The sequence below is a fragment of the Aureobasidium pullulans genome (genome assembly GCF_000721785.1).
Source record: "Aureobasidium pullulans EXF-150 unplaced genomic scaffold scaffold_1, whole genome shotgun sequence".
In the NCBI taxonomy this organism is placed as follows: domain Eukaryota; kingdom Fungi; phylum Ascomycota; class Dothideomycetes; order Dothideales; family Saccotheciaceae; genus Aureobasidium; species Aureobasidium pullulans.
This window is the reverse complement of record NW_021941021.1, coordinates 2,461,264-2,475,926: the sequence shown is the minus strand read 5'-3', so window position 1 is coordinate 2,475,926 and position 14,663 is coordinate 2,461,264. Positions and strand designations below refer to the sequence as shown.

The 14,663-nt window shown below is 50.7% G+C and overlaps 2 protein-coding genes across 2 annotated transcripts; one reads left to right on the top strand and one right to left on the bottom strand.

Moving 5' to 3' along the window:
- Positions 1-813: 813 nt before the first annotated feature.
- On the top strand, positions 814-2,980 carry M438DRAFT_330998 (dipeptidyl-peptidase III; the record flags this gene model as incomplete). Its single annotated transcript, XM_029903369.1, has 2 exons — positions 814-2,409; positions 2,465-2,980. The coding sequence occupies 2 exons, from the start codon at positions 814-816 to the stop codon at positions 2,978-2,980; spliced, it is 2,112 nt and encodes a 703-aa protein (XP_029766232.1).
- A 378-nt stretch (positions 2,981-3,358) lies between these two features.
- M438DRAFT_371081 (uncharacterized protein) lies at positions 3,359-5,729 on the bottom strand (the record flags this gene model as incomplete). Its single annotated transcript, XM_029908232.1, has 2 exons — positions 3,359-3,387; positions 4,331-5,729. The coding sequence occupies 2 exons, from the start codon at positions 5,727-5,729 to the stop codon at positions 3,359-3,361; spliced, it is 1,428 nt and encodes a 475-aa protein (XP_029766231.1).
- Between the last annotated feature and the right edge of the window lie 8,934 nt (positions 5,730-14,663).

Below are 14,663 nucleotides of genomic sequence, written 5' to 3'. Positions count from 1 at the left end.
AGTCCATGCGATATACCGCTCGAGCCGTAAGCGTGGTAGGATGGCCCCCTGTGAGTCGCACTTCTTGTCCGAAAAGGGAAGGATAAGTGAGAGAATTGTCACGAAGGCATGTAGACCCTCGCTATCGGCGAATGACATTACTACCACGACGTCTACATTTATCAGCAGATTTTGGTGATAGGCCTTTTTCGATTACTAGATACAAACCGGGTGCTGTGAGTTGTCCGAACGCTAAGGAGATGTTGTCGACCTTGAGGCTTTCTATACCGAGCATGCCAAACTCTGCTCTCCCTAGCCAGTGGAGTCACTATCTCTAGCAAGACTGCACGAAGTTCTCGAGATTGGGAGGCTCTCTGTAGACTCTTATTGAGTTCTCAACAGGTATGATTGTGCATTTTGATGGTTAGATGAACTGGTTGCGCTATCTGCTTAAAGTACTCAATTTGCGCCCCATAAGCAAACCAGGTACGTTTGGTAATGTCTCCCGGGGGCTTGAGGCGGAAAAAGTCTAGGGCGGCTGCAACTTTTTACCACTGGCAGTGCGCGAATACAGCTTCCAACGCGAACGTACAGCCTTACTGTAGTTTCAATCCGGCGAGGAGGCGTTCTGAGGGAGCGGAAGGCTTACTCAAATCCGAGATGTTAATGTTTCGACATACTCGATTCAACCTCAAAGGGTCACCCTGGTCGGCGTCAATTAGCCGAGCACCCGACATCAGGCAGCGGCGCCCTGGCCGCATTGATGCAAGGTGTCAATCAAACACCTCCATGAACGTTGCCACTAACTCTTCTATCAACCACATCAAAGTCATCATGGATCCATCGAAGAAGAAGCAATACCTCGCGGACAGCCCGCCATCGGTCGTCCCCTTGCAAATTAAGCCTCATTTTGAAGCACTTGGCAAGACTGAGCAACTCTACTCGCATTACATCTCCAAGGCCTGTTTCGCTGGTACTAGGGTGGTTCTCAGACAAGTCTCTCCCGAGTCTGAACCTCTCTACGACTTCATCATCAGCCTGCACAAGCACTGCAATGGTGACTACTCCAAGCTCAAGTCTGAGACCGGACTCAATGACGAGGAGATGAACCAGTGGTTGCATTATGCTGCTCAGTTCCTTGGCAACGCTGGCAACTACAAATCTTTTGGTGACTCCAAGTTCATTCCTCGCTTGGCTCCTGAAAAGCTTGCTGCCCTGGGCAAAGTCTCGGACGCATCCAAGCATTACGAACTGTGCAAGGATTCGCTTTATGAGACCAAGGTTGAAGATCTCATGCATCTCGGTTACCCACCTCAACATCTCACGACCTACTACCCCGAGTCGCCTGAAATCACAAAGGAAGAAATTGCTGCCATCGCGGACTTTGTCAAGGAGAATGGAAACGTCCTTCCAGAAAACACACGTCTGAAGAAGCTTACGTCAGGCGATTTCGAGCTCCTGATTGCATCTGCACAGACGGATCCCGCCAAGTCAGACAGAGATGTTCCAGAGAGCTCATGGACGCTAGATGTTGAGCCTGTAAAAGGCAAGAAGATATCTCTTGTCTATGGAGACCATGCAAAGGAAATGGAGAAGATTGCCTCTTTCCTCGCCGAAGCCAAGAAGTACTCAGCCAACGAATATCAAAGCGATATGCACAACGAATATGTCAAGTCATTCAAGACTGGTTCTATGACTGCACACGTTCAATCCCAGCGCCATTGGATCAAGGACAAGGGTCCGGATGTTGAGTCTAACATTGGTTTCATTGAGACATACCGCGACCCTCACGGTATCCGTGGAGAATGGGAAGGCTTTGTTTCTATGGTCAACAAGGAGCGTACCAAGGCCTTTGCACACCTCGTAGCTGAGGCACCCAAGAACATCAAGAAGCTCCCCTGGCCTGCCGAGTTCGAGAAGACATTCGTGGCACCTGATTTCACAGCACTTGAAGTCCTCACCTTCGCCGGATCAGGCATTCCTGCAGGCATCAACATCCCCAACTACGACAGTGTGCGTCAAGATCCCGATGGCGGTTTCAAGAACGTCAGTTTGTCCAATGTTCTGTCTGCCAAAGCCCCCAACGAGAAGGTGCCATTCATCAAGGACGAGGACATGGAAGTCTACAAGAAATATGCAGACGCCGCCTTCGAAGTCCAAGTCGGTCTTCACGAACTTCTTGGTCATGGTTGTGGCAAGATCCTACAAGAGACCGAGCCTGGCAAGTTCAACTTCGACCACAAGAACCCTCCTATTTCGCCCATCACACAGAAGCCTGTCACCTCGTACTACAAGCCCGGCGAGACCTGGGGATCAGTCTTTGGTGGTATGGGCCCAAGTTACGAGGAGTGCAGAGCCGAGTGTGTTGCTATGGCTTTATGTCCTGATTACAGTATCCTACAGATCTTCGGTTTCGGTAATGGACAAGAGGTACGTACTGCAAAGTAACCCTCGCTCTCGCGCGTATGCTAACTTCGAGCTATAGGATCTCCACGGAGAAGCCGGTAATGTCCTCTACGCCGCATATCTATCGATGGCTCGTGCCGGTGTAGCTGCCCTGCAATTCTACAACGTCGATGCGAAGAAGTGGGGACAAGCACACATGCAAGCCCGCCACGCAATTCTCAAGGTGTTCCTCTCGGAGCCAGAGTTCTGCAAGCTCGAGTACACCAAGGATGACCTCAGCGACCTTACTATCAAGCTCGACAGAACCAAGATCGCCACACACGGACGTCCTGCTGTTGAGAAATTCTTGCAGAAGCTCCAGGTCTACAAGGCCACTGCAGACCTCAAGGCTGGCAAAGAGTTGTACGAGGGTATCACAAGCGTTGACGAGTGGTTTGCTACTAAGGTTAGACCTGCTGTTCTGGCTGCTGCTCCTCCTCGTAAGGTCTTTGTGCAGGCAAACACTTTCATTGAGGGCGACAAGGTTGTCCTCAAGGAGTATTCTGCTACCCCTGAGGGTCTGATCCAGAGTTACGCTGACCGTGATTACATTTGAACGTTAGCATAGCATAGTTGATAGCATTAGCTAGCATTCACGTGAAATCTGATAGTCCTCTTGTGTACCAAGATACACATTGCCCGTAGCCTCAAAAGTGCATAACTATCTCTTTCGGACAAAGCATTACTTACAAAGTCCATCATATGTCAAGTAGACACCCGATCTAGACAACGCGCTGATCTCCAGAAGGGTTGCATCTTGACAGATATGGATCACCTACTCCATTGATCACTACAGGGAAGTCTTTGTGACAAGCTTTGAAGTGAAGTGAAGAAGGAAAGACACACACAAAGCCCAACTTACAAATGCTTCTGCAAAGGAAGTCGCATCCATTCACTTCCTTCCCTCTTTCTTCACTCCAACGCTTTGCAACCTTCACCCATCATCCACCCAACCCATACGTACTTTTGAACCGCCCATCCATCATCAAACAAGCCGCGGTAGTCTAGTGGTAAGACATCTCAGTCCGATAAGACCTTTATTTGTGTATCATACACAAGTCAAGGCCATACAGGATAATGTGAAGGTCGCGGGTTCGATCCCCGCTCGTGGCTTGCTTCACTTTTTGCTCTATACGCCATATCACTACTGTTCTTGACCATTGCAAGACATGACTGGCAACGGTGCAGGGTAAGGTTGACGTTTGATTTTCTATTGCCAAGTTTGAGACAACATATGCAGAAAGCAAAAGCTTCAGGTGAATTAAGTAGACCATCTCATCAAGCGGACAGCCCGTGATATGCTACGATCAAAATGCAAGATGTTTTTCCAACTTTGAAGAGTTGCCCAGAGGGAGCTTCCCCTAGATTACCTCCGAAATGCCGACAATAGCCGTATTCAGACCTTTTCCAGTGCATCTCTACCACCTGACACCCTCTTTCACGGCTTGGCAGAATGTAAAATAGGGCTCAACATTGACGAATTGGCCAAAGAGAGCAGTCTCTGCCAAAACTTGCACTGGTCAAACTCTCCATCTCAAGATTGTTCGTGCATTTTGTGGACGAACACGGAATACCCGCGCAGGCAAACTTTTTTTCGGACACTCTCGCTGAACAGGGCACCGGTCACAGATGCAATCGTGCTAAAGCTTGACACGGCATGGAGACGATGGTGGCAAATGAATAATAGACAATATTAGGAAATCATTCTGTTCATTCTCGTACTATACCCTCAAACCGCCATCATCATAATCATAATCATGCCTCCATAAGAATATGTATAGAAACTTCCAGGTACCGAAAATTCTGTTCGTCCACTCCTGTTCATCATCTCAAATCATACCTCCACTCTCCAATCCAGAGATGACACTCTGATTACTGTGCCTGGGATTGTCTATATCCATCGCACCACTCAGCACCCTGACAACCTTCTTCCCTTGCTTGGACCCAGCAACAAGGACTTGTGCAGGACACACCACGATCTCATCCTCTCCTTCACCGACATCATCGCCTTTTTTGACTACCAGAGGGAATAGCACAATCTTGACTACTGCTTGGGAACGCTCGAGTTCGTCGTTGCTGGTGTAGTCGCCTGATCTTTCGTTCATGAGGGCGGCGTTGAAGTGGACTTTGCGGACGAGGTCACCGTGGGTGTCGTACTCGGGCTGGAGGGGTGGCAGCATTATGTATTCGGCTTTCTGTGAGCGCATCTCAATTGATAGCTCGACAGCTAGGCGAAGAACATTGCGCAGTGATGACAGAATTTGCGGTTCGAGTTGAGCTGGTGGCGGTAGCAAGGCAGATAGCACGCTGAAGATCTCCTGGGCGACAGCTTCAGTGTCTAGGTTTCGCTGTGTTGCGAACGCTGGCCGGCGTGACAGGAGTGTTAAAGTAGTCGCTCTCCATTGTGCTACTGCTCGAGCAGGACCAACTTCGGAGAGTATCTTTTCCAGCGATTTGAGCTTCTGTCGCTGTTCTCTATCCATGCCGAACAAGTATCTCGTAAACACGTATTCCCAAATCATTGTCATAACAACCGACATGAAGACGTCGCGCCGGCGAATGCGGTCTCCGAGGAGTTTGTCAACATCAGAGCCATCCAGGATGGCATTATCGAGCCTGGCTGCGATCTTGTCGTCTGTCAAGTCTGAGGTGAGGCGACACATGCGGTTGTCGGAGTACTTGGAGAAGCGCAAGACCCATTGCTGGACGTGTTGACATAGCTTCTGGCACGACGTATCGAAATAGTCCTCATCGCGAGTCGTAAGGTAATTATCGCCTTTCGACGCGAGGATCTCGCTTTGAAGGAGGCGGATCTGTTGACTAGCAAGATCGAGCTCATCGCGCAGCTTTCTGATCTCAGCATTCTTTTCCTCCAATGCGTTAGCAATCTCCTGGCGAACAATGTCTTCCATGTTATCGCTAAGCTCATGGTGCTGTTTCTTGAGACCTTCGAGCTCCTGGCTCGTGTGGTGTAATTGCTTGTGGGCATTCGCATGCTCGCTCTGCAAGGTAGCGTAAGGGATGTCATTGTTTCCAGTGAAGCTGCGATTGACTTCCGAAAGATTGTTGTTGACTTCGGTCAGCTTCGCAATTTCTCGTTGAAGAGGTTCAAGCAAAGATCGGATCTCTTGAATCTCGGCATCTTTCTTTTGCAATTGTAAGTCACGTGTTTCGAGCATCTCTTGGAGGCTGTTGTTATCATCTGTTGACGGATGGGTAGGTGTGCTTTGACCGATGGCATCTTGTAGGTAACGGTTTTCCGAAGCAAGTCGGTCGAGTTTAGCTTCTAGGTCAAGAATATGCATGCTTTGGCGTTTCCGCATGCTAGGCGGTCGCGTCGGCGAAATGGTTGGTGAGCTACGGACATCGCCCCAGCCCTCCTGAAGAACAAGTCAGTATTGATTGTTTGTCAAAATATGCGAATACTTACATAGATGTTTGCCATGTCCGAAGGACGGGAAGCACCGTGGCCGTTGAAGTCTTCGTCTTGCAAAGGCGGTGTGGGGGGAGGTTCAATGGGGATTGTTGTTGGTCCATGCGTTCTACTAGCCGCCCGCAAATCACCTGACAAGCTTCTATTGATTCGTCGCAGGGAAGGTGCGGCTGAGTTGTTGCTTGCTGCGCTTGAAGATCGAAATTGTTGCCTGTTACTGCGTGTTGACAGATTACTGAGCGAGCTGAGTGGTCGTAAGATCGGAACCTGGTCATCCGCGACTTCCCTATCAATTGATTGCGAAACTTCTGGCTGGTGATCAGTACCAGAATGCTCTCGGAACAGTTGTTGTGGTGTGGCAGTACGTCTGGCGGCTTTGGTAGCATGACCTGGACCAGGAGATCCAAGATCGTAGATACTCTTCTTTCTGGTCAGTGGAGGCGACTGATCGGGCTGTGGGTTTGGTGGCAGTGGAGCTAGAGGAGTTGCAGGCCTCTTCAATGGACTTGGTGGAAGAGGCACTGGAGGCGTTGCGGCTCTCGGAAGTATGGGAGGAAGAGGTACATGGTCTAGCTTGGAAGGACTTGGCGGTAGAGGTACTGGCGGTGTTTGTGGCCTGGCATGAGAAGTCGGGACACTGCGCTCTTCTTCCGATGAGGAGTTGGGCTCATGGAACCTAGTCTTCTTGGTAACCTCCGGAAGTCCATGGATCGCCTTCGCGAGACTGGAAACGTCTACAGGCGACTGAAAAAGATACGATGTTCTGTCCTTGGTGGTAGATTCCACGGGCGAGACAGGTTCGGCTTCGTTGGTTTGTCCGGTAGCCTCAGGTGTGAATAAAGAGATGAAGGGGTCGTCTCGTTTGTCTTCTTGACCAGAACTCGATTTTCTCTGCACCGTCGGTGGCTCTAAGTTCTTGAACGACCATGTCGGTGTCTCCTCGGGGAAATGGCTAGCAGCTGCTTGGGGTTGCACTTCTGCGGCTAACTTCGCATCGCCATCTCTGGAGGTTGGTCTTGGGATCTCATTGACCATTGCTTCGAGAGTTGAAACATCGGCAGATTGCTGTGGGACTTGATCTATGCGCTCCTCATTTGACTGGATTGGCTGGTCAATACGGACCGGCAGGAATTGCGAGACTTCGGAGGTGTGAAAGAAATTGGTTTTGGCTAACCTCTTTGGCGATGCTTCGGTTGGATGGTGAGTATTCTCAACAGAGTGAGTAGCTGTTTCGGCTTCCTCAGGCTCCCGCACATCCTTTGACTGCTCAGGACCTTCGCCTGCGTCTCTCGCAGGTTCTGCTGTCCCTTCTTGCTTGCTACCGTCGTAGGCTGTAACAAACGCAGCGCCCTCAGACGCAGGTTGGGCAGAATCCTCCGTGATGGCCGTTGTAACCACATCTGGAGTCATAATACTAGCTTGTCTACCCTTCTTGTTCTTCTTCTTTCTCTTTAGCATAGCAAATGAGGATACATCTGGCTCGTCTTGAACATCCTTCACATCCGTTGATATGTTGGCGAGTGTACCCGGTGCAAAGCCCGAAGCCACCAATCCAGCGGTCAATGCGTCCGCAAAGCCATCGTCTGCAGTCCCTCCTGTCGGCTCTGTCACGGGAACCATCGACTTCTCTTGAGATGTGACTAGCGGAGGACTCACGGTCCGACTATCGCGATTATTCCTCTTTGATCTTCTTGTGGTTGTGAATGTGACCTCTCCAGGATCGGCTTCGCCTACACTTGCAGGAGATGCTCGTCGGTGAAACACAGGATCGTCGATGACAAGATTGGGGTCAAAGCCAGAGTCTTGTAGACCTGCCGCCAACGTGGCTGCGAAGTCGATATCTTGAGGTACCTGGTTCTCTTCGCCAACAACAGTATCCGCAGCTTGGACGGTCTCTTCGTGTACAAAGACGTCTGCGTTTTGACCGTTTTCGGGGACCACAGGCTCAATCATCTCCAACTTGAGAGCATCATATGATGACTGTGAAGCATCTCCTGTGTCTGGCCCTGCGTCAACCTGTGTCTCAATCTTTGAAGGCTCCGTGACTTGAGTTTCAGATGTCAGATGCTGGGGTTCGAAAACAGGCTCTACCATCTCTTCGGTGTCAATCATAGAAGCAGACTGTGGTTCCTCGTTACTAGTCAATGCTTTCTTGGCCTTGCGCTTCTCCTTTTTCGACGGCTTTCGGGAGAAACTCCAGTCGTCTTGGGCATCAGGATCAAGCAAAGTCTCCGGTTCTGCTGCAAGGTTCTCTGATTCGACCGTCTGGAAGGTAGTTTGAATGAAAGGCTCTTCGGTGTTGTCTAGCATTGCAATCTCTCTTGCCTGCTCTCTCTCGGCTTCCTTGATGAGTGGAGGCTCTTCTGGATTCTTGAGCTTTTTAGCTTTGCGTTTATCCTTCTTCGACTGTTTCGTAGGAAGTGCCCATTCGTCTTCCGGGACAGCTTCTGGAGCTTCTTCGACGACTGGCTGTAAATGCTCTGCGATCTGGGCAGCCAAAGGTTCATCTTGATCATCCTGAAATTCTCGAGTACGCTCCACAAGATAGCTTGCTGAGTCCTGCACCGGTGTTTCCTCATCTGCTTGAGGCTCGATAGCCTGAGGTTGCGACTTCATTTTTTCGCCTTTCTTCTTGTTCTTCTTAGAGGTTGTCGGGGTAAAGAAGTCATTCTCCTGATTGCGCCTTGACTCGGGTTCTTGTTCGGCAGTCTCTGTGTTGGAGGCTGCTAGATCATGGGGTTGAGAGAAAGCCTCAGGGATGTTGTCGCTGTCTACATCTGCAGTCTTGAGTCCTCCAACATTCTCCAATTTGATCTCGGTCTCTTGTTCGCGATGGTTTTTCGGGCCGGCTGGCTCATCTCTGATCTCGAGAATCTGCTCACTTGTGTTGGGATCTGTAAATTCGATAGCTGGTGAGTCCTCATGTTGTTCAGGAAGTGGTTCAGTAGGCACAATAGACCCCGCAAAATTCTCTTCATCATTGCCAGCAGAAACAGTGATGGGTTCGATGGGCGGTTGCTCAGCGGTAGGCTCGAGCGAAGCTCCCGATTTCGTGTCTTGCTCTTGAGCCATGACACTCTGGTCTTCTTCCTCTGGCTCGAAGCTGGCATCTCTGGCTTTGAACTTCTTAGCCTTCTTCTTAGCCTTTTTTGATAGTTTGGCTGTGAAAGGCTCGGTTTCTTCGACGAGTTCTTGAGGAGCGAACTTCTCTGAAATTCCAGTGGGGTCTTGACTGTCTGTCACTGAGGCCAAAAGATTGCCTTTTGAGAATTGTTCAGAACTTGGGGTACCAGGGGTCGGATGTTCCACAGCTTCAAATTCTCCGAGCGGATCTTCAAAGATTTGTTTCGTTTTCTTGACCTTCCTCTTTTCCTTCTTCGACAGCTTTGCTGCAACAGGTACAAATCTATCTTCCAGGTCAGACTCTTGATGCGCTAATGACTCTTCAGGTAAGTCTGTTTCGGGAGCCTCGGTCATTGTTGTCTCATTCGTCGGCGCGAGCTCTTTTGATGGCTCAATGTGTGTTGGTTCTTCGGGTGCTTGGAGACGCTCGTCTTGAGGTTTAGTGTCACCCATATTCTTAGGTGTCTCAACTTCTTCCGAAGGTTCAGTGGAGTTATGATCAGAGATTGTCTCGGCCATGATCAATTGGTCGAGTACACTCGGAGCCTGGTCTTCGACGACAGCGGGCTCAGGGTGATCGACATGAGCATCGACGGGCTCCCCAATGACACTTGATCCGAGATTCGTGTGTTCCGATCCGAACGCGATAGACGAGGCTATGTCTTCTTGAGCATCCCTGTGTGGTTCGACGACATCTACGGTGCCAAACTCTTCATCGATGGAGAGCCGTTCAGCCTGTTCGGGCTTCGGGCTCTCTGTCGTCAATTTTCCTGTTCCAGCAGTGTGCTCTTCTGACTTGTCTTCGGACAAAACCTCCTCCACACTACCAGGTTTTTTCGCATCACATGAGGTCTCCAGACCTTCCATGTGACCAATAGCATCAGGCTCAGCGGTATTTGCATCATTGTGATGAGTCTCAGGAATGATTGCAGCATCTGCAGGAGACGACTGTGCGACCTCGGTCAGTGTGGCCTGAACAACCGAAGATTGGGCCACCTGGTCTGACTTGTCAAGAGGATCCGAATTTGTGTCTGGCCCGACCTCAATGCTCGACTCTGGAGGGAGCTCTACTTGTGTCGGTTCGAGGGCTGAGCTTGGCTCAGCGGTTTCCGGGAAGTAGCTCGTGTCCTTCTCTGATGTTGACTGTTGTTCGGGAGTCTCTGCGAAAGGTGAAGCTATGTCTGCTGGCGTGGACTTCTTCGCTTTTCCCTTCTCCTTCTTAGAGAGCTTCCTTGCAAATGGCTGGTAGTCGTCGACATGGGGTTCAGCTTCCGGCATGTGTGGAGGCGCGGGAGTATCATCGAAATCAGACGTTATAGGTTCTTGATTCTCAACATCGATGGAGCGTTCGGACAGTTCCTCGGGCGCTGTTGAAGATGTTGCTTCGGTCGCCTCATCTTGGACTGGTTCGGCTTCAAAACCACGCTGCTTGGATTTTTGCGCTTTTTTCTTGTCTTTCTTTGATCTCTTGGAGGAGAATGCTTCGAATGGGGCTTCGGGCGCAGCAATATCGTGAAATTGTGATGTCTCCGCAGCAGGGGCCTCGATGTGGGACTCTTTGTCTTCCAAGTTGACGTCGAGACTTTCTTCTGGCTCAATGACAGATTCTGCTTCTTGAGAGGCGTCGGTATATTCCCTTGACCCTTCTTCTCCTAGGTCGTCGAGGTCAGAGTGTGCTGTGGTAGATTGTTCGAACACGGACTCTTGCAAGACGACATCGGCGTGATGAGCAGTCTGCAAATCGGTCTCAGCGTTGTGCTGTTCCCGTCCGGCTCTGACGTCTGGTTCTTCCCCCTTTTGATCTTTAGTATGAATGGACGTTTTTCTAGGTAGGTCATGGACAACTTCGTCGGCTTCTTTCGTCTGATCTTGGGACAATGTTTTCTCTTGCGCACCGGCAGATTCAAAGTCAGCGCTGGCTTGCGTCGGCGTACCGAAACGACTATCTAGCTGAGGCTGTTCGGAGGTCTGTTCAATCTGAAACTCACGAGTCGGAACTGAATACGCAGTAGTGTCAAAATATTGTCCTGAGCTGGTCTCCGCAGGCGTCTCAAAAACTTGTTCAGTGAGCTCTTCGACGGGTGTCTCAAAGTACTGCGCAGCAGTTCCCTCTGCAGGAGTCTCAAAGATCTCGGGAGTGGTGGGTGTGTCTTCAGGCGTTGTGGTCTTCTCAAGTTGCTGTACTACTGGACTTTGTGTGCTCAGTGTATCTTCGGCGGGTTCCATGAACTTCGTCACAGATTGCTTGCCTTTCCTGCCCTTATTTTTCTTCTTCTTGGACATGGGCACTGCCCATTCATCTTCGGCTATAGCGGATGAAGGCTCAGCGATTGGTTCAGCGACTAGTTCAGGCTCATCTTGAGCCACTTTTGCTTCCGCAATTGGTTCTATTTCCGAAGCACGAACCTCCGTGGCAAATACGTCGTCTGGAGGTGGCGCTATGTCTGCTTCAATCTCTGTCCCAGGAGTGGTCGAAGCCTGTTCGTACTTTGCTTCGTCGATGTTTGAGAAATATGGCAATTCTTCCACCTCAACTGTATTCATGCTGATATCCTCAGAGGGAGCGTCCACTGCCTCTCTCGATTCAAGGTCGGGAACATGTTGTATGCCGACAGTTTCGGGCTCTGATTCCTCGGCTGCGGTTACCTTGTGACTCCCTCCGTGTTGAGCATAATCAGCTCGAGGAACTTCAGCATCCAAAGACTGATTTTCGTCGAGAAGAGAAGGAGCTGCTGACTCGAAGAATGCTGCTTCCGTTTTCGCCTTCTTCCCCTTTTTGCCTTTCTTGCCCTTCTTCGACGGCACTGACCACGAGTCCTCAACGGGTGTAGGCTCGTGACTTTCTGAAGCTACAAAGCTTCCTTCTTGGGTCAGGGCTGGAATCACTTCGGTGGGCTCAAGCACAGTAGCAGGGGTCTCTGTCGCGCTGAGCTTCAGAGAAGACAAGATATGCTCTTCTTCTGCCGGAATGGACCCGAGAACTCCAAAGCCTGTTTGATCTAGAGGCGCGATGTCGGAAACGGCAGATTTGACCGTCTCAAAATCTTCAGTTGTTTCAGTCGGCTTTTCGGTCGACGCTTCAGGCCGCGACGGGAGAGTTTCGTCAATTCGTGGCTCTGTCGTCGACGCAACAACCTCTTTGCTCTCAGATGCGAGAATTTTGTCCACAACCTTTGGCATATCAGTCTCGAGATCGCTGGCCACCTCTTGAGTTAGTCTTGGCAGGTCTTCATTTAGACCGCTAGCGGAGACAGGAACTTCATTTGATTCGGGGTGCTGCACAGGCTGCTCGAGCAGACGCTCAAATGTGTCTTGAGGGAGAGCAGTAGAGTTATCCAGACGTCCCTCAGATGACGTTGGCTCATCTTTGAGATTCTCAACTTCTTGTGATTTGCTGCCTGGAAACCAAGAGAACCAAGAGGATCTCTTGTTCGTAGTCGGTTCCCGTGCTGCGGCCATTTGTTCACTCGCAGTCACTTCCTGTGGCTCTGCTTGAGAGACTGGCCGTTGCTGATCTTGCTCTGCATTCGGCTCAGTGGTGGAAACCATATCGGCGACGGCGTCCGAGATGAGTTCGGAGAGTACAGGTTCCTCTAAGTCATTATCTGTGTCACAAGAAAGTGCTATGTCTTTAGGCAGAGTCTCTAATTTGGAATCAGGAGGTCCGTGAGGAGCATCGATAGTGTGTTGAGGTGTTTGGGTCTCGACCTGACCTTCAGAAGCTGGCTCTGCGGGTATCTCTTGCTGGGCCGCTGTGATGGGCTCTGACGCTATCTCGTACTCGTTTTGAGCGCTAGGATCTCGAGGTGCTTTAGCAGGCGTATTGTCTTCGTGAATGGACTGCTCGATGGGCTCATTCGTGGTTTGATCTTCGACAGACTGTACTAGGGGCTGCTCGTTCTCTTTTTTCTCGCGGAACTGAAGATTGAAATTGACGGATGATGGTTTCTCGGCCTCCTCGGCTTCTCGATCTTCAGAAGCAAGCACCATAGCTGCAGCAACAACAGGTACTGCGATCGAGAGTGCGGCCTTCTTCGCCTTCTTTTTGTTCTTCTTCCGCTCTGCCTTGGACATTGTGTAACTTGACTCTTCTGCTGGTGTCTCCTCATCCAATTGCCCGAGGCTCGTGGACTCCGTTGATCCAGTAGCAATGTTGGTTGTATTGATCTTCTCCAAAACATGAATCCTGGGCTCTTGTCCATGAGATATAGTCGGCTCGAGATCTGCAGCTTCATTTCGTGCTTCACTGCCTGGATATTGGTCATCCTGGGGCATGGCTTCTGGGTATGTCTGGGCCTCGGGAACATCTTCGACTGGTGCAAACTCTGTGACTGGCTCATCCGAGACCACAGATTTCTGCTTCTTCTTGCCTTTCTTCGACTTCTTGCGTGTCAACAGTGGGGACATAGACTCGCTCTCTTGCCTCGAGGATTCAGCTTCTTGGACAGGGATCGTCGGTCGCTCAATATCTGGCACCTTGTCCTCAAAGGGGGTCGATGATCCTGGCAGAGGTACTTGACTGGCGTCGATGGGTTTTACCTGGCTCGACTCTTCGGCTGGCTTGAACCATGTATCAACAGCATCCTGTGCATCTTTTTCGCGCCTTCGTGCAAGCTCTGCTGGCGTTTCACGGACAGGGTCTGGGTCATCTGAGATAGACGCTGTGCCCAGTTTGGTAGGCTTCTTGTCCTTGCGCTTCTTGCCGGAGGAAGTGCGACTCAAGTCAACTTCTGGTGGATTGGGCTCCAGGATCTGTTCTGTAATCTCCTTGTCAAGAGTCGTGTCCGGGTCTTCAGCGTCGCTCAAGTCGCCCCAGACATCACTGGCCATTGGATCTTGATTCACGAAGGGTTCTACTTCCGCATTATGTTTACGCAAAGTCTCAGCAGAGGCACTTTCAACGACGCCTTCGGCAGTAACAGCGAGTTCGTCTCTTGGTTCCTCAACAAGCCCCTTCTCTGCTTCTTGGCGCAGATGCTCTTCGTGCTCCATATCACTCCATGAGTAGTATTCTGGTTGCGCGTGAGGATGATGACGGGACTCGAAAACGTCCTTTGGGAACTCTGTTGCTTTCGGCGTAGTCTGCGTAGATCCAAGAACGTCTTCGAGTTCTTCATGATGAACTTGATCGAAGGTCGGCGGGCTCGAGTTATACTGCTCACTAGGATCAAAATCTTCAGCGGCGGACTGCCAGTCCTCGCTGCTCTGCAAGCTAGATGAGCTAGTGCTTCGACTGGGAGGTAGACTCGGCCAGTTCTGCTCCACTTCATGATCTTGAGGTTTGCGTGTTCGCTCGAGGAGATACAATGGCCTGAATTCGGTTGAGTGCATGAATTCGGTAGACAGCGGTCTTTTCGCCTTCGGCGTGATCGGTGATGAGGGAGATGGTGCTATAGGAGAGCTGAAGCTGACCGAACGTTCTCGTGGAAGGCTGGGAGATGTCGGTGGACGCCGAAACCTGAAAGGAACCGCAGTCGAGGAGCTGATCCGCAAGGGCACGATTGGTCTTGCTGTAGTCATGTGCTCAGAGGTAGGAGATAAACCCTCCGTAGGCGACGTGCTCGATGTGGCTTCGACGACCTCGGGTGCAGCAACATCTACTTCCTCGTGCTCCTTGACATTTGATTGGCCCTCCAATTCAGCAGAAGATGTCTGCAATACTGGAGGCTTGGCAGATACCGAC